Below are 12,970 nucleotides of genomic sequence, written 5' to 3'. Positions count from 1 at the left end.
GCTGCAGAGCTTGGGCTGTTTCCTTTGAGCTACTTTTTACCTTTGAAGTGAAGGAAGATATCTACCCTTGTCCTGCCTATCTTAGATCACAGTGGTGCCATCCATGGTGGGAGGTATGAATTCACTGCTATGGCGGTTCTCTTGTCTGCATCTAGGTTTCTTAATTCTTGGCAGATATTTTAATCAAAAAGTTATTTTGCAAAAGGCGATGTCTTCGCCAGTCTCTTAAAATAAATCGCACACAACTGACTTCTCTATCAATTTTTGTGTTACAGGGCTTAGGCATAAGTAGGTCACAATATGCTCAGATTTATGTAGCTATTGATATGGACTAAATGAGAACTCTGGGTGCCTGCAGGAACTGAGCACAATTGTGAGCAGCTCTCTTTCTAAGGCAAAGAATTGCTTATTTGGTTGCATCAGTCTCCCTTAGCTGGCAGTGTGGATCTAGTCTTCAGCTGTCTCTCAATTTCTGCTGTGCAAGTATTACAGCAGAATTTAGATTGCATTCGACATAAAACATGATGGGTTATTCAACATCAGATACAGCAATTTACAAATATTGGGAAAGACACAGTTTTTATGGAATTAATTTTTTTAATACTGCAGTACATTAGTGAAGTGTGAATTCAAGGGGAGAATCTAGAAAACAGTTGGTAAAGATGGGAAAGAGATATAGAAACTAAACTTAAAAGGGAATATTGAGTATTATGAAAGGTAAGGATTGTTTAGAGGAAGCTTAGTTTTACATTGCAAACTTGGGACTTATGGACCAGTTCTGTTGACTGGAAAGCTTCCACAGTATGCCTTACATTAGAATATCTATTAGTGGTATGAATTTCTTTGTTTACCCAAAATGCAATTAACAAGTAGGGGTTTTTAAATGTTTATTTACTTAAAAATGTAAGCAGGATTTTTGCGTTGGAAAGAAATTTTCTTTCAGTACTTTCTATAGAGAAGGTTTTGACCTTTTCTTCAGGGTCAGTTTCTCTTTGAAATGGAATACATATTTAAATCTTCTGGAGTTTTGTGTTCAGAGCTATTGTTGCCATTCTATTTGTCAAAACACCCTAAGCAAACAACCTCAAGTGTTTTTGTTCTATTGTTTTCTTTAGCAAGAAAAACTGTTGACCTTAGATTGGTTTTGTTCTAACTCTGACAACTGAGCTGTTCTTGAAGCATGGGAGAATGACTGTGCTTCACACAATAACAATTTCTTCAAATTATGAGAATTTTTCCTACAAAGCCTGATATTGAAACAAGTCTTTACGGTCATTGTGATGATTGAGATAATACTCCCAACCAATGTTCTAGAAGCAGCAATTTACATGTGTCTGTATTCCATAAGTGTTTATTTCATGCTCCCTAACAATTCCTCCTTCCTCCCATCCTTTCTCACACCATATACAGCAGCTGAATTTATCCTGAAATAGCCTGTGATTTACAACTCTAAGCAAATGTTTTAAAATTGTCTTTGAGGATTGTTGCTTCTATTTCAACCCTGAGAGGTTTCTTGTGCTTGAAAACTTAGTTCTGTGTTTTTTCAGCTCTTTATTTTTATCTCCAAAAGGTATTACCTGTCCCTACAATCCTTGCTTTATTAAAGTTTAGAAATTGATAGGATGCAGCCTCAAAAATACTAAATTCTAGTTCTTACCAAGCTGATATCCTTTTAAAATAGAGAGTATATGCTGAAGAGGAAGAAATTTAGTTAAAAGCAGTAAGATCAATATTCAGGATGCTTACATGTGTCCTGAGTTTAAATAAAAAATTTGGAACACCTTCCTGAGATTAGTAGAATAGCTGTCTTCAGCATATTTCCAGGGAAAAGACATTTCATTACTTTCTTGAAAGGCAAACTGACCAGCCTAGCTCATAAAGTCTGTGGTTTGCACTATATTCACCTCTGCAGTGGTTCTCATCCCAAGGGTATGCACAGTTCTGAATGCCATTGCAGACTAAAGAATTATTGATGCACATGTTGCTATGGCAGAAGTAAGTGTTGCCTGAGCAGGGAGCTGCAGGAGAGAAGAGAAAGAAAACATTCAGAATTTTCAGTAATTGATGCCTTGCAATAAAACTATTAACTTCCTATATCTGGGGTTTTAACATTCTTCCTCTCTGTTTCAAACACAATCACTTCTCTTGCACGTCACTATCTGATGCTTTTCTCTCTCCATGTAATTGCTTTCAGCAATTTCAGTATTATCAATGCTACAAAACCCATTCTTGCTCCAAAGGGGGAGGGAGCAAATAGAGAGAGTCACAAGAAACAGATGATGGAAGAAGGTTTTAGCATGTGTCTTTAAAAACTTAATACTTAAAAATCACATGCTCACTATCAATTATATATTTATTCTGTGGAGCATCTGCTGTGTAGATGTTGTGAAGCAGTCCCTGAACATCTGCATTTTAGAGCCCATTACTATCTTAAGGCAAATCAGATTTGAGCTTGTGGAGGACTGTTTCAGTAATTGCAGGAGATTTCAATAACTACAGGCATCTAAGTCATTCCTGCTTGTGAATCAAAAGCTCTTGGATCCTCCTATTAGAGCTAATGCAGGGATTGAGAGAGTACAGTTTAGCTTTTTATCTATCTGTCTATATATAGTCAGAAATTTGAAGAAAGAAATTAACTAGAAGGCTGCCCCATGTTTTTGTGAGTATTTGTTACAGCTCCTTGACATAAGAAAAAAGACATTAGAAAGTAGTAATAATTCTTTTCAGGGTGTTGTATCATATACGTAGGGAATTATTTATAAATTCAGGGCACCAAGAAACCAAGAAATTGGTATTCCCTTTGTTTCAGTAATGTGGTATTTTTATGACGGAAATGTCTGTTATTAGTTGAGTCAGTTATATACTAATCAGCAAAGATGTGTGATAGGCATTCTACTATTTGGTTTCACAGAAAGAATGTGTTCTTGAGCAGTCTGGATTCTCTGCAACATAACAGGAAACCCAAAGGGTAGAGCAGAGGGAATGACTGCTCCTGAGCACTGCATTTCTCACTTAGTCATTCTGTTAGGTTTGAGAATCTCAATGGCAAAAAGAGGAGTTATGACTAAGAAAAAAAGAACATTCAAACCTTTAATTTTGATTTCGCTTTCCTAAATTAAATATGTATTGTCTTTCCATGGCTTACTCCACTGAAGGTGGGTAACCTACACTCATTGGTTTTAAGCTTTTGTATTTGCTGTTACTGCTTAACCCTGGCAATCTGGCAAGAAGTTCCATACAAGAACTTGCTTTAATTGTAGTGCAAGTATGAATACAGAACATACAGCACATTTTGGAACAGTTTATCTATGTAATCTCAGTGCTTAAAAGTGTAATAGTAACTATCACATCACTTCCTTGCTGAAGTGAGTTGAGAATTTAATTGTTTGGAGAGCAGATCTAGTCTGAAGAGCACTGCTTTAAAACAGGATCATTCCTTCAGAAGGCTGAGATCAGACCCATTCTGTTAGTTATGCCATAATGTAAACATATTCCCTTTCTCATTTCCCTGAACAAGTGAATTTTTTTTACAGTTCTGTATTTGATTGATGAATTCTGCTGTTGCTTCTCCATCTGCCAGCACAGTCTCTATTTTACATGTTTGTGTAGTCCCTTTAAATTTTTGTGGGCATGGCTTTTGTTCTTAAAGATGGGACAAATGGACTTCTTTTCCTTTTGTTTGTTATTTGGGGAGTTTGAAGTGTAAAAGTCACAATGGTTGATCAATTCCAGCGTAGGACTTCAAGGACACAGCTGATCTCATAAGAGCTGCCCAAAAGTGGTGCAATGCTCACAGTGCTCTTTGTATCCAACATTACTCATCTATTGAATCAAGCCAGGAATCAAATACATTGATTTTTCACATTGCTGTTAGCTGAATTACTTAGTCAAACCTGCAAGCAGTGCTAGGTGTGTGTTAGGTGACTGTCATGCACTATTAGTTCATTTATGGAAATCTTTCCAGAAATATTGATAATTTTCATGGTTGGCTCCATGTAATTACAAATCATTAGCAAGGTAGAAGAGAAAGACAGCTTAACAATCTGAAAATAAGATAAGCTCAGATTCACTTTTTTCAGTTAGAAAAATTGCTTATGACTAGATTATATAAAAATACTTGAAACACTTTACAGCCACATACTTTTCAATGACCCTGTCCAAGAAAGGCAGTATCTCAGGTAAATAACAACAACCACATACCTTTGCAGATGTTCTTCTGCCAATGACTTTTGAGTTGCTTTAAACTCATAAATTTGGAAAGTTATCTACCTTTAGGAGTATTTAGTATTTCAACCTCTTGCATTAAAAACCCCCCACAATGCCCTCCCAAAAAAATCCAAAATCAACAACAACAAAAACCCCACTCCAATAATTATAATATAAATAAACAATTTCCCTGGCAAAGTTCATAGCATTTTCTACATTGAAAGCTAGAATAACTTGCACTAATACCAATGTTAATAATTGTAGTGAAATAAAAGCTAGTGGAAAAGCAGTTATCAATTTTTGTAAGCTGTACTTAAAGCTGACATTTATTTAAATTCTCAATATCTAAAGTTTATTAAATGCCTCTTGTAGGATAAGCAATAGACTAGCTTGAAACATGCAATTGTTCCTTACTATCATGTACTCAAAGTAAGCCAGAATCTATTTCTCTGATACATATTTGTTACTTTAGAAAGGCTGTTTTATAAAAAGTAGCTTTTCTCCTATGTTAAAATTTACTGTTTTATGGAACAGAACATAAAATCTACCTGTAACCTGTAACCTGAACTTTCGTGCAAGTTAGTGATCAGGATCTCGTTCAGGACTGGCAACAGACATGTTCTGTCAGAAAAGTTATGTTTTTGTCAGCAAATCTGTACTATTTATTCTTCAAGCAGAACTTTTTGAAAACCTTTAGCACAAGCATAGGTCTGATTTCCTGAAATAGGAACATTTCATTTAGCTCTCCCCATGTATCTCAGATCTGCTCTGCAGTTCTGAACTCAGTCTGCTTTAGCGTCATATAAACAGCACTGCAATGGTTCTGCAATGTGGACAGTGGTGTCCTCTGTAAATATGTGAGGCAACAAAATTCCATTCAGGTACAACACCCTTAGAAGAAAAAAAATCTCACAAAAAACCTGCTTTCAAGAAACATCTTAATTTACAATGAGAATAAAGACTATCTCTAACCCAAACAAAAATCCAGATGGCATTTACAACTCAGCTTTAATTACAGGCTTCTTGAATAAACTTGAATTTAACTACTTATCTATGGTTGTGCAACACCACAGGGCTTTGCTAAGGGAGCACACGTGGGGTCCATGAGAGCCAAATGCAGCTGAGGGTAAGGGAGCAGCTTGGCTGGAGGGGCTGCAGCTCCAGACCCACAACTGAAGATAGAGCTGTGTTTAGGAAGGAGAGCAAGACTTTACAGGATCAGGCATGTTTTCTACTCTTCTGAACATCCAGAGTGGCCTTAAGAAGAGCCTGTTGTGCTGTCTGGCAGGGAGCTGGGCACTAGTGGGAGAGCAGGCCTCAGTCCCACTGCTGTCTTTTTGAAATAAGTCTGTGCTCATTTGTAGGGAAGGATGTCTCTTCGGGAGGAGGATGTAGCCTAGGGCAGTATTGCTGAATTGAAATGGAAAATAAACCTTTTAAGAATGCAGGAAAGCTTTTCTTCAGGAACCATGTTAGAAATGTAATAAAGCAATTATCTAATTTACCTGCTAGTATGTGAAGGAAACAGAACCAACCTTTTTCATCTATTCCTGCTGCTTAATATACAGCTGATGCTTTCCCTGAAATACTTGAAGTACCCTAACACCAGGAGAATTGGCACTTTTAGATCCACTTACGATCCACAAAGGAAGTGAAGAGCATTCTGAAGCGGCTCAGTCTGCTGCCTTCGTCTGCCCACATGCGCACCACCCCCGTGCCTGTCTGCAGCGTCACATCGTTGGCCACCGTGCTGCAGAACTTGGCCTTCAGGTTCTCAATGGAACTGCTCCCATCATACACAGCAACAAAGTTCCTTTTGCATTCATTGGAATGCTCCATTTGATAGTCCAGGAATCGCATGTAGATCTGTTAGAAAAGAGGAATCAATGTCTTCAGGAGAAGAAATACAGAGAGGAGAGTTTTCTTTCTTAGAAAATCTTGGATGTTTTCTTCCCTTACACATAAATGTAATTCCCAATTCACAACACTTTTAAATTTAGATTTTCTAATTAGATGTCCGTGTGGACCATTACCTGACATTTGTCTTGGGTATCCATTTCACTTCTCCCTGGTCCCCAAAACAATCTTTATTTAAAAATTTACTTTATTTCTGCTCCCTTTGGAAAAACACTACAAAGCAACACACTTGGTGAAGAAACCCTCAAGAAGCTCTGCTAAATGTGAAGTCTGTTTCTCTAGAAAGAGATATAAGGAATGCATAAATGTACTGAAATAATTTTTAAAGTATTTTTTCTGTTCTCTTTCTTTCTAATTCATAAAAACAATGTTAAAATATAGGGGAAGGAGTCTAGTCAGAAAAGCTCTGAAGTAAAATAAGGAAATTAAAATTTATTGCTTCAGAATGAAAGCTAATTACTGAACCATAGCTGTGTTATGGAAGACACAAACCATGAAGTCAGGAGTAATTTGAATAAAAATGGAAATGAGAGAGAAGTAAGCTGGCTGTGTAGGAAGAATTAATGAATTTAAGCTAATCTTAATACTTCTAAAAGCAGAAATCTAATCCAAGAGAAGGCAGCATATGTATTAGAACACATGCAGCAAAGAAGTTAGAAGATTGGGATGGTATTTAAAGAGTAAGTAAATAATTTATTTTGCTGGAGCAGGAAACTTGTGCAAGATTGTAATTTGGTTAAAATTACATTAACACATCAAAAGGCTTTTGAAATTCTTCAATGACTGTATTGGAATTTTCAAAATTCTTCTGCAAATTTTGAGATGCGAAGCCAAGCCGCTTAAGCACACTGCAAATGCCATTTTACACTTTAACAGTTCTTAGATAGCCACTGTGTTGCCAGAGAAGCAATGTGCCCAGGTGGAGGCTGAGGTGCTGCTCCCCAAGCTCTCCTCTGTGTTCCTGGGCAGAGCTCCTGCCCAGGGGCTGTGTGCATCTGCCCAAGGACTGAGCCCTGCCCAGGGGCTGTGTGCATCTGCCCAAGGACTCTGGAACCCCTGCCCAGGGGCTGTGTGCATCTGCCCAAGGACTGAGTCCTGCCCAGGGGCTGTGTGCATCTGCCCAAGGACTCTGGGACCCCTGCTCAGGTGGGGTGCAGGAGGTCAGGGCAGATGAATCCCACTCTTGGGCTTTAGAACCCAGTTTGCTTCCCCTTTGCCATAGCTCGCTACCAGCCACCTCTGAGAGGCCAAAGATACTTCCCTCCCCATTCCTACACCTATCAGGCTTTATTGAAAACATGGGAAAAGAGGAAGACAGGTGACGCTTGCACCCCGTGGCTTTTCCTTTCCAGTGCTTCCATAGGCAGGTTGGCCAGCACAGCCTTCCCTTGCACATTCTGTTTGAAGGTGCAGCCAGTGCCATATTAGCTCATGCTTCACCTCACTGTTTTGTGATTTTCAGCATACGTATTTTTTATTTTTTTCTATTTTCCTTTTTTTTTCCTCCTGCTGTTTTTGTTAGGATTTACTGCTGGAAATTCTCAGCTACATTGAGAACCTGTTTTCTATTGATGACTTATATCAAAAACATGGATGTGAGCTGCAATTGCTAGTATTTGGACTGAGAGATGGTATTTTCCTTTAATGATTGACTTTATATATCTGCTACAAAATTACAATGGAAACTAAAAATAATTTAGCACACTTTTAGTAAGGCTATTATTTGTATGATAACAAAGGAATAATCCATTAAAAGTGCTCACCTCTTCACAAGCTCCTTTGGATTAATGTGCTAGGCAAGTATAAAAGGTTCTTACTCTTACATTATATTGATTATTCTGGTAATTTTATGAAATCTGCACGTAATTTATTAAGTGTCTGCTATACACATTTTAAAAGTACTTTCATTGCTGGACTTGCATCAGTTTTAAAAGTTTATTTTTATTACAAAATCAAATTGAGGAATTTAAAAATGTCTATGCTTATTTTTCTCAAGAGACTGCACTGTATCAGATCTAATGGATTTTATCATCATAATTCTGCCTGAATTGAAGCTTGAGAAACCACTGTCAGAATACTAAGAATTATTTTTCTGTAATGTTTTAAATCAATAATTTAGGATGATGATCTAATTTCAGGACTCACCCAACTATAACTCTGCCTTCTGGCAACATTCAATAATTTATTAAAATACTTAAGCACAAGACCTAGTGCACTCAAGTGGCAACGTAGAGAGAAAATGGGTTTGTTATTGTTTCTGGAAGAACTGTGTCTATTACTTAGACTAGTATAGGGCTTTTGGGAATTGACTCACTTCCTCAAAGGCTCAAATATATTAATGGACTTTTAATTTCTTTCATGTCTTATCCTCTTATCATCTTTTTGGTTACTGTTTTAGAACGCACTTGCAAGGTGGTTAACAGGGCTGGTTAGTTAAGTGTTAGCAGTGTGTAAGAAGGCAGAGGGAAGGTTTGTTATCTTGGCAGCTACTGCTTCAAAATATTTTTTAATTTTTATGTATGTGCAAGCAGAAGCAAAATTAAAGATGTATATGCTCTATGGAGAAAAGTATGTGCTCTTCTGTGCAATGTATTTAACAAATATGATTCTGAAACGAATATGATTCAGGCTTTAGCTATTGTATTTTGGGGTTGTGAATAGGATTTTATCCTGCTGTCTGCCTAACAAGGTAAAGCCTTTCCATTTAGCTCAGACTGCTGATGAAAGTGGGTTTCAAGGTACTGGATTGTGAATTAGATGGGAGAAGCAGGCACATGTTTTGTTGACTTTGAACAGAACCAAATTCTCCAATAGAACCACTGGAGGCAAAACATTAAGTTTTGGCAGTGAGATTTACTGGAAATTACTGAAGATGTCAGCCAGCATTTTTGCCTGCAGTCTTCCAATAAAACCAGGATCCAAGTCAAATGCCCCTGAAAATTGTTGCTTAAACAGTTCTCACAGTTATTTGGTATTTGAAGCTTCAAATAACAGGAAGCTAGCACTATGGACTTATATAATATTTAAAATTTAATTTCAGAAACAATTCTCTCTCTGGATTTCCTAAGCCACTGCTACATGACTCGTTTCAGTGAGGTACAACATTAGTGACCATTACCTGTTGCTACTGCCATGGAAATCCATTATACACTCAATTATATGAACAAAACCCACCTTAGCATTTGGAGTGGCTTTTATTGTCCAGATACAGTCAACTGCTTGTCCTGGTTTTGTTTTTCCTTCTTGTTCTACTTGACTGGAACGTACTATTCCATCAGCTCCTGAGAGCTCAAATTGGCAGTCTAGGGAGAAGACAGACCTTGCTGTCAAATGCAATATGACATTAATTTAAAATTTCATGTATAAAGAAATTATTACTATAATACTATACCTGGGATGGGATTTAAAATACCTCCTAGGTAAGTGAAGTCAGGATCTGTAATAGAAAGAAGTCATGAATCACAAGGGCTATCAGTGCTTGAGAATCACTTCAAGCTTTAGTATTATCTGCAGATTATGTCCATTTTTTATTATGTCACAAAAAAATTGCCAGAAAGTTTACTGAATCAATTGGAGCATATAAAGTTTTTTTAGATGAGAACATTATTCCACAAAGATTGACCTTATCTGAAAAAGGTAATTCTACCCTGACAGCTCAGATTTCTAGCATAACACCAAAAATTACTATTCAGTGTTTTGTTCCTACATTATATTCTGAATTTACCTACGTTAGTTTTCACTGAAACCGCTAGAGCTCCACAAGGGTACAGGGGATCTTTCTGTGTGCAAAAAGCTTATTTAGATTTATTTTATCAGACTGCTGTCTATGTAGTTCTGAACAATTTGAACTGAGCTTAGCAGAATATATCAACACTCAGAAATTGCTAACTGCTCTTTAAAAAGTATGGGAAGAAGGCTGTTCAATACTAAAGGTACTTTTCCCTGGGTTATCTGTGTCTCTTGTATTAGGCCATGTAGAACAGCTCTAGAAATGGTTTATGAAATGCTGTTCTGTCCAAAGAAAGCACTAGTTAATGCAGAAGTGCACACTGGTTTGGTACAAAGTTCTTTTCCAAATGAAGGTCCAGAATTTGGCTCCTTCTGTGATCCTATAAATTATTTTTTCTGTATAGCAAGTGCATCACTTCCCCTAGAATGCCTCAGTCCTGAGCTTAAGACTCAGCGCAGCTCAGAACATGTCTTCTTTGTCCTCCTCTTTTTGTTTACCTACAGTGAAAATCTATGATCACTGTATGCAAAATTCTGCAAGGTTTTCAACCTTCTTTGCAAGCTGATTTTTTTATGAAGCAGGTATATGTGCATATGTTCCCTTTCATTTTCACAACCGTAAAATATTTTACCACACTTCATCTAAACGAAGAGGAAGGAAAAGAAAAATATCTGTCCTTCAGTTGTTGTAATCTATTGTGAAAATAATATACGATTTAAATGTATATTTAAAGTTCCATCCTGCAACTATGGTAATTTAGTTTTGAAAGTGATGTCGATGAAATGGCTTTGGAAATGGACTTAGCAAAATGCATAAGTACTGTCCCTGTGAAAACACTTCATCATGAAATTGCCAATGGTCTGGTCACCATGTTAACCTGAAATTTCTGAGTCTAAATCCCTAAGCAGTAATATATAATCATGAATTGTGTTTTCGTGTGCTCTAGGGGTAAAGATAACATTAAGAAGTCATGTTTGTGTATACATTTATGGAAGTAGTAGAGCTGACACTTGTATATTAGCTTTTGTCCCAAAGGACAATAAAATGCTGATAACTACATGTGTAGTATCTATGAAGTACAGTAGTCAAGCATTGCACAAGGACATCAGGTCAAGTTTTCGTATAAGAAGGATGCCCTGCCAAGTTTAAGTAGCTACACAGAGCAGATGTAATTTTAGTTTGTCTAAAGGCACTGTCAGCACGCTGTCCTCTCCTTTGCACCTGTGAACTACACAGCACTCTGATCAAAGAGCAGTTCTATTGTCTGAGCCCAAGGGTTGAGGGAATCCAGTACACCAAGAGCTCATGCTTACACTGGGCAGATATTTGCTCTGGGTTTTCAGAATGGAGATTTAAAACGTTTTGCATCTGGGTGGAGTGCTATTGTAAAGTTGGTTCAGGTGTTTTTGTCCAGCGCCTTACACTCCTAGAAGAGGCTGGTGTGTGCATTGTCTTTCCTTTCCTACCACTGGTGAAACTGGTACAAATAGAGAAATAAAGAAGGGTGCTGCTGAAGACTTCAGCATGAACAAGCTCAGCTGTCTTCCTCACTAGCAAACTACAGACCTGTAATTTCCTTCAGTCAAGATTCCCCAATTGTTTTTAGCCATGTGCCCTGTAGGATTAGCAGGACTGAGACTGTGGCTATCACATTGTCACTGTGCCTCTGTAAGTGCTCATGCTGAAATGCAGCTTGAGAGGACAAGCACACCCACAGAGCTCAGTGGGAGCAGTCATTAACACTGTCAGAATTTTAGACATCTTTACCTGGTATAAATGAGTACTTTGCTTGAAATCCCTTTCCTTCCAGCTCCTCATCAGAAATAAACTTGATCCACATAAATCTCCCTGTTGATCTAATTAGCGCAGGACTTTTCAGACCACAGTAACGATTAATGAGAGGGGAGAACCCAAAAGGTCCATCTCGAACCTCCAGGTGATCAAACCGACATTCAAATGAGGGTTCTATGTAATAAGGTTCATCAAAGGTCAACTCAATTCTTTGTCGTGGAGCAGCTAGACATAAAAAAAAAAAAAATTGAGCAAAAGATTAAATGTAGATCTTGATAAAAAACACAAAGACATGAATGAATGAAGAGACAGGCCTCCAAACCAGCAAGATAAAAAAGAAACTGGAAACTTCTCAAAACACATCTGCAGTCTGCTACAAAAATTTAAAAAATTATATTCTAAAAGTTACTTTTGCATAGAATCATACAAAATTTTTTGCTTGCTGATCTTAATTGTTGCAAATTAAGAAATCACATTAATTTAATGCAGCACATATAAACATATATGAACATATATACAAAGGTATTCAAACAAGGTTAAATATTAAGATATAAATTAAAACAAGTGTTCTGTGAAAGCAAAATACATAAAAAAGGACAAAACACTGAGCTATGCAGAAAAGAATGGAAAAGAGAAACATAGGCAGAACTACTCAGTATTTCTTAAACATAAAGTCCAAATTTGTAGATCTTTTCACAGAAGACATCTTTTATTAGAATATTCAGAGAAGTGTAAGTGCTTCGTATATGTCAGTGATATGCAGGTGGCTACAGATGTTGGTGAGTCTGAGCCTGTGGCAGCCTAACACCAGGACTGGGATCAGAGCCCTAAGTCCTGACTCTCACATCCGTGGTTTGGATCCCAAGACCTTCTCGTGTATGAATGGCTTTAGTGTTCCTCGTTCTTGGCACTGGCTGTGCTACGTGAACTTCCCGGTCCTGGCTGGGGTCTGGAGTGACAGCTCTGAGCAATCACACGCTGCCTGCTTGTCCTGAATGTCAAAAGGATTTACTCTGGCATCTCCAACCCTCCCGGCAGACCTTCTGCCTCACTCACAAGAGCTACACGCATTTGAAGCTGCTGTGAATGTTGGCAATGGTCTGCATGAAGGAGACTAGAATTTCTTGGCTAGAAATTCTGGAGGGCCTTGGCCCCACTCAGGCACCCACAGTGTTTGTGTGGAAGGACTGAGGAGTGCTGGAGGCTGCTCCTGTGCCCCAGCCCTGCAGCAGGGCAGGCTGGCTGCTCCCTGGGGCACTCCTGGGCAGGCTAGGTGCAAAACCAAGATGTGCATGGGAACAAGCAAAAAGGAGGGGCCTGTGAGCC

General features: G+C 38.0%; 1 protein-coding gene across 2 annotated transcripts in view; it reads right to left on the bottom strand.

The window, feature by feature from the left end:
- The window catches only part of NETO2 (neuropilin and tolloid like 2), a 29,631-nt gene that overhangs the window by 2,025 nt on the left and 14,636 nt on the right, over positions 1-12,970 (bottom strand). For both annotated transcript variants that reach the window (XM_041458704.1, XM_041458705.1), the window contains 5 exons: positions 11,621-11,869; positions 9,515-9,559; positions 9,298-9,425; positions 5,844-6,072; positions 1,905-2,018 (listed from right to left, as the gene is read on the bottom strand). In XM_041458704.1, coding sequence (XP_041314638.1) covers positions 1,905-2,018; positions 5,844-6,072; positions 9,298-9,425; positions 9,515-9,559; positions 11,621-11,869 — 765 coding nt within the window. The remainder of the gene's footprint in view (positions 1-1,904; positions 2,019-5,843; positions 6,073-9,297; positions 9,426-9,514; positions 9,560-11,620; positions 11,870-12,970) is intronic.

This window comes from Pyrgilauda ruficollis, unplaced genomic scaffold, assembly GCF_017590135.1.
Source record: "Pyrgilauda ruficollis isolate IOZ18807 unplaced genomic scaffold, ASM1759013v1 scaffold13, whole genome shotgun sequence".
Taxonomy (NCBI): domain Eukaryota; kingdom Metazoa; phylum Chordata; class Aves; order Passeriformes; family Passeridae; genus Pyrgilauda; species Pyrgilauda ruficollis.
This window is presented reverse-complemented; position numbering and strand designations above follow the sequence as displayed.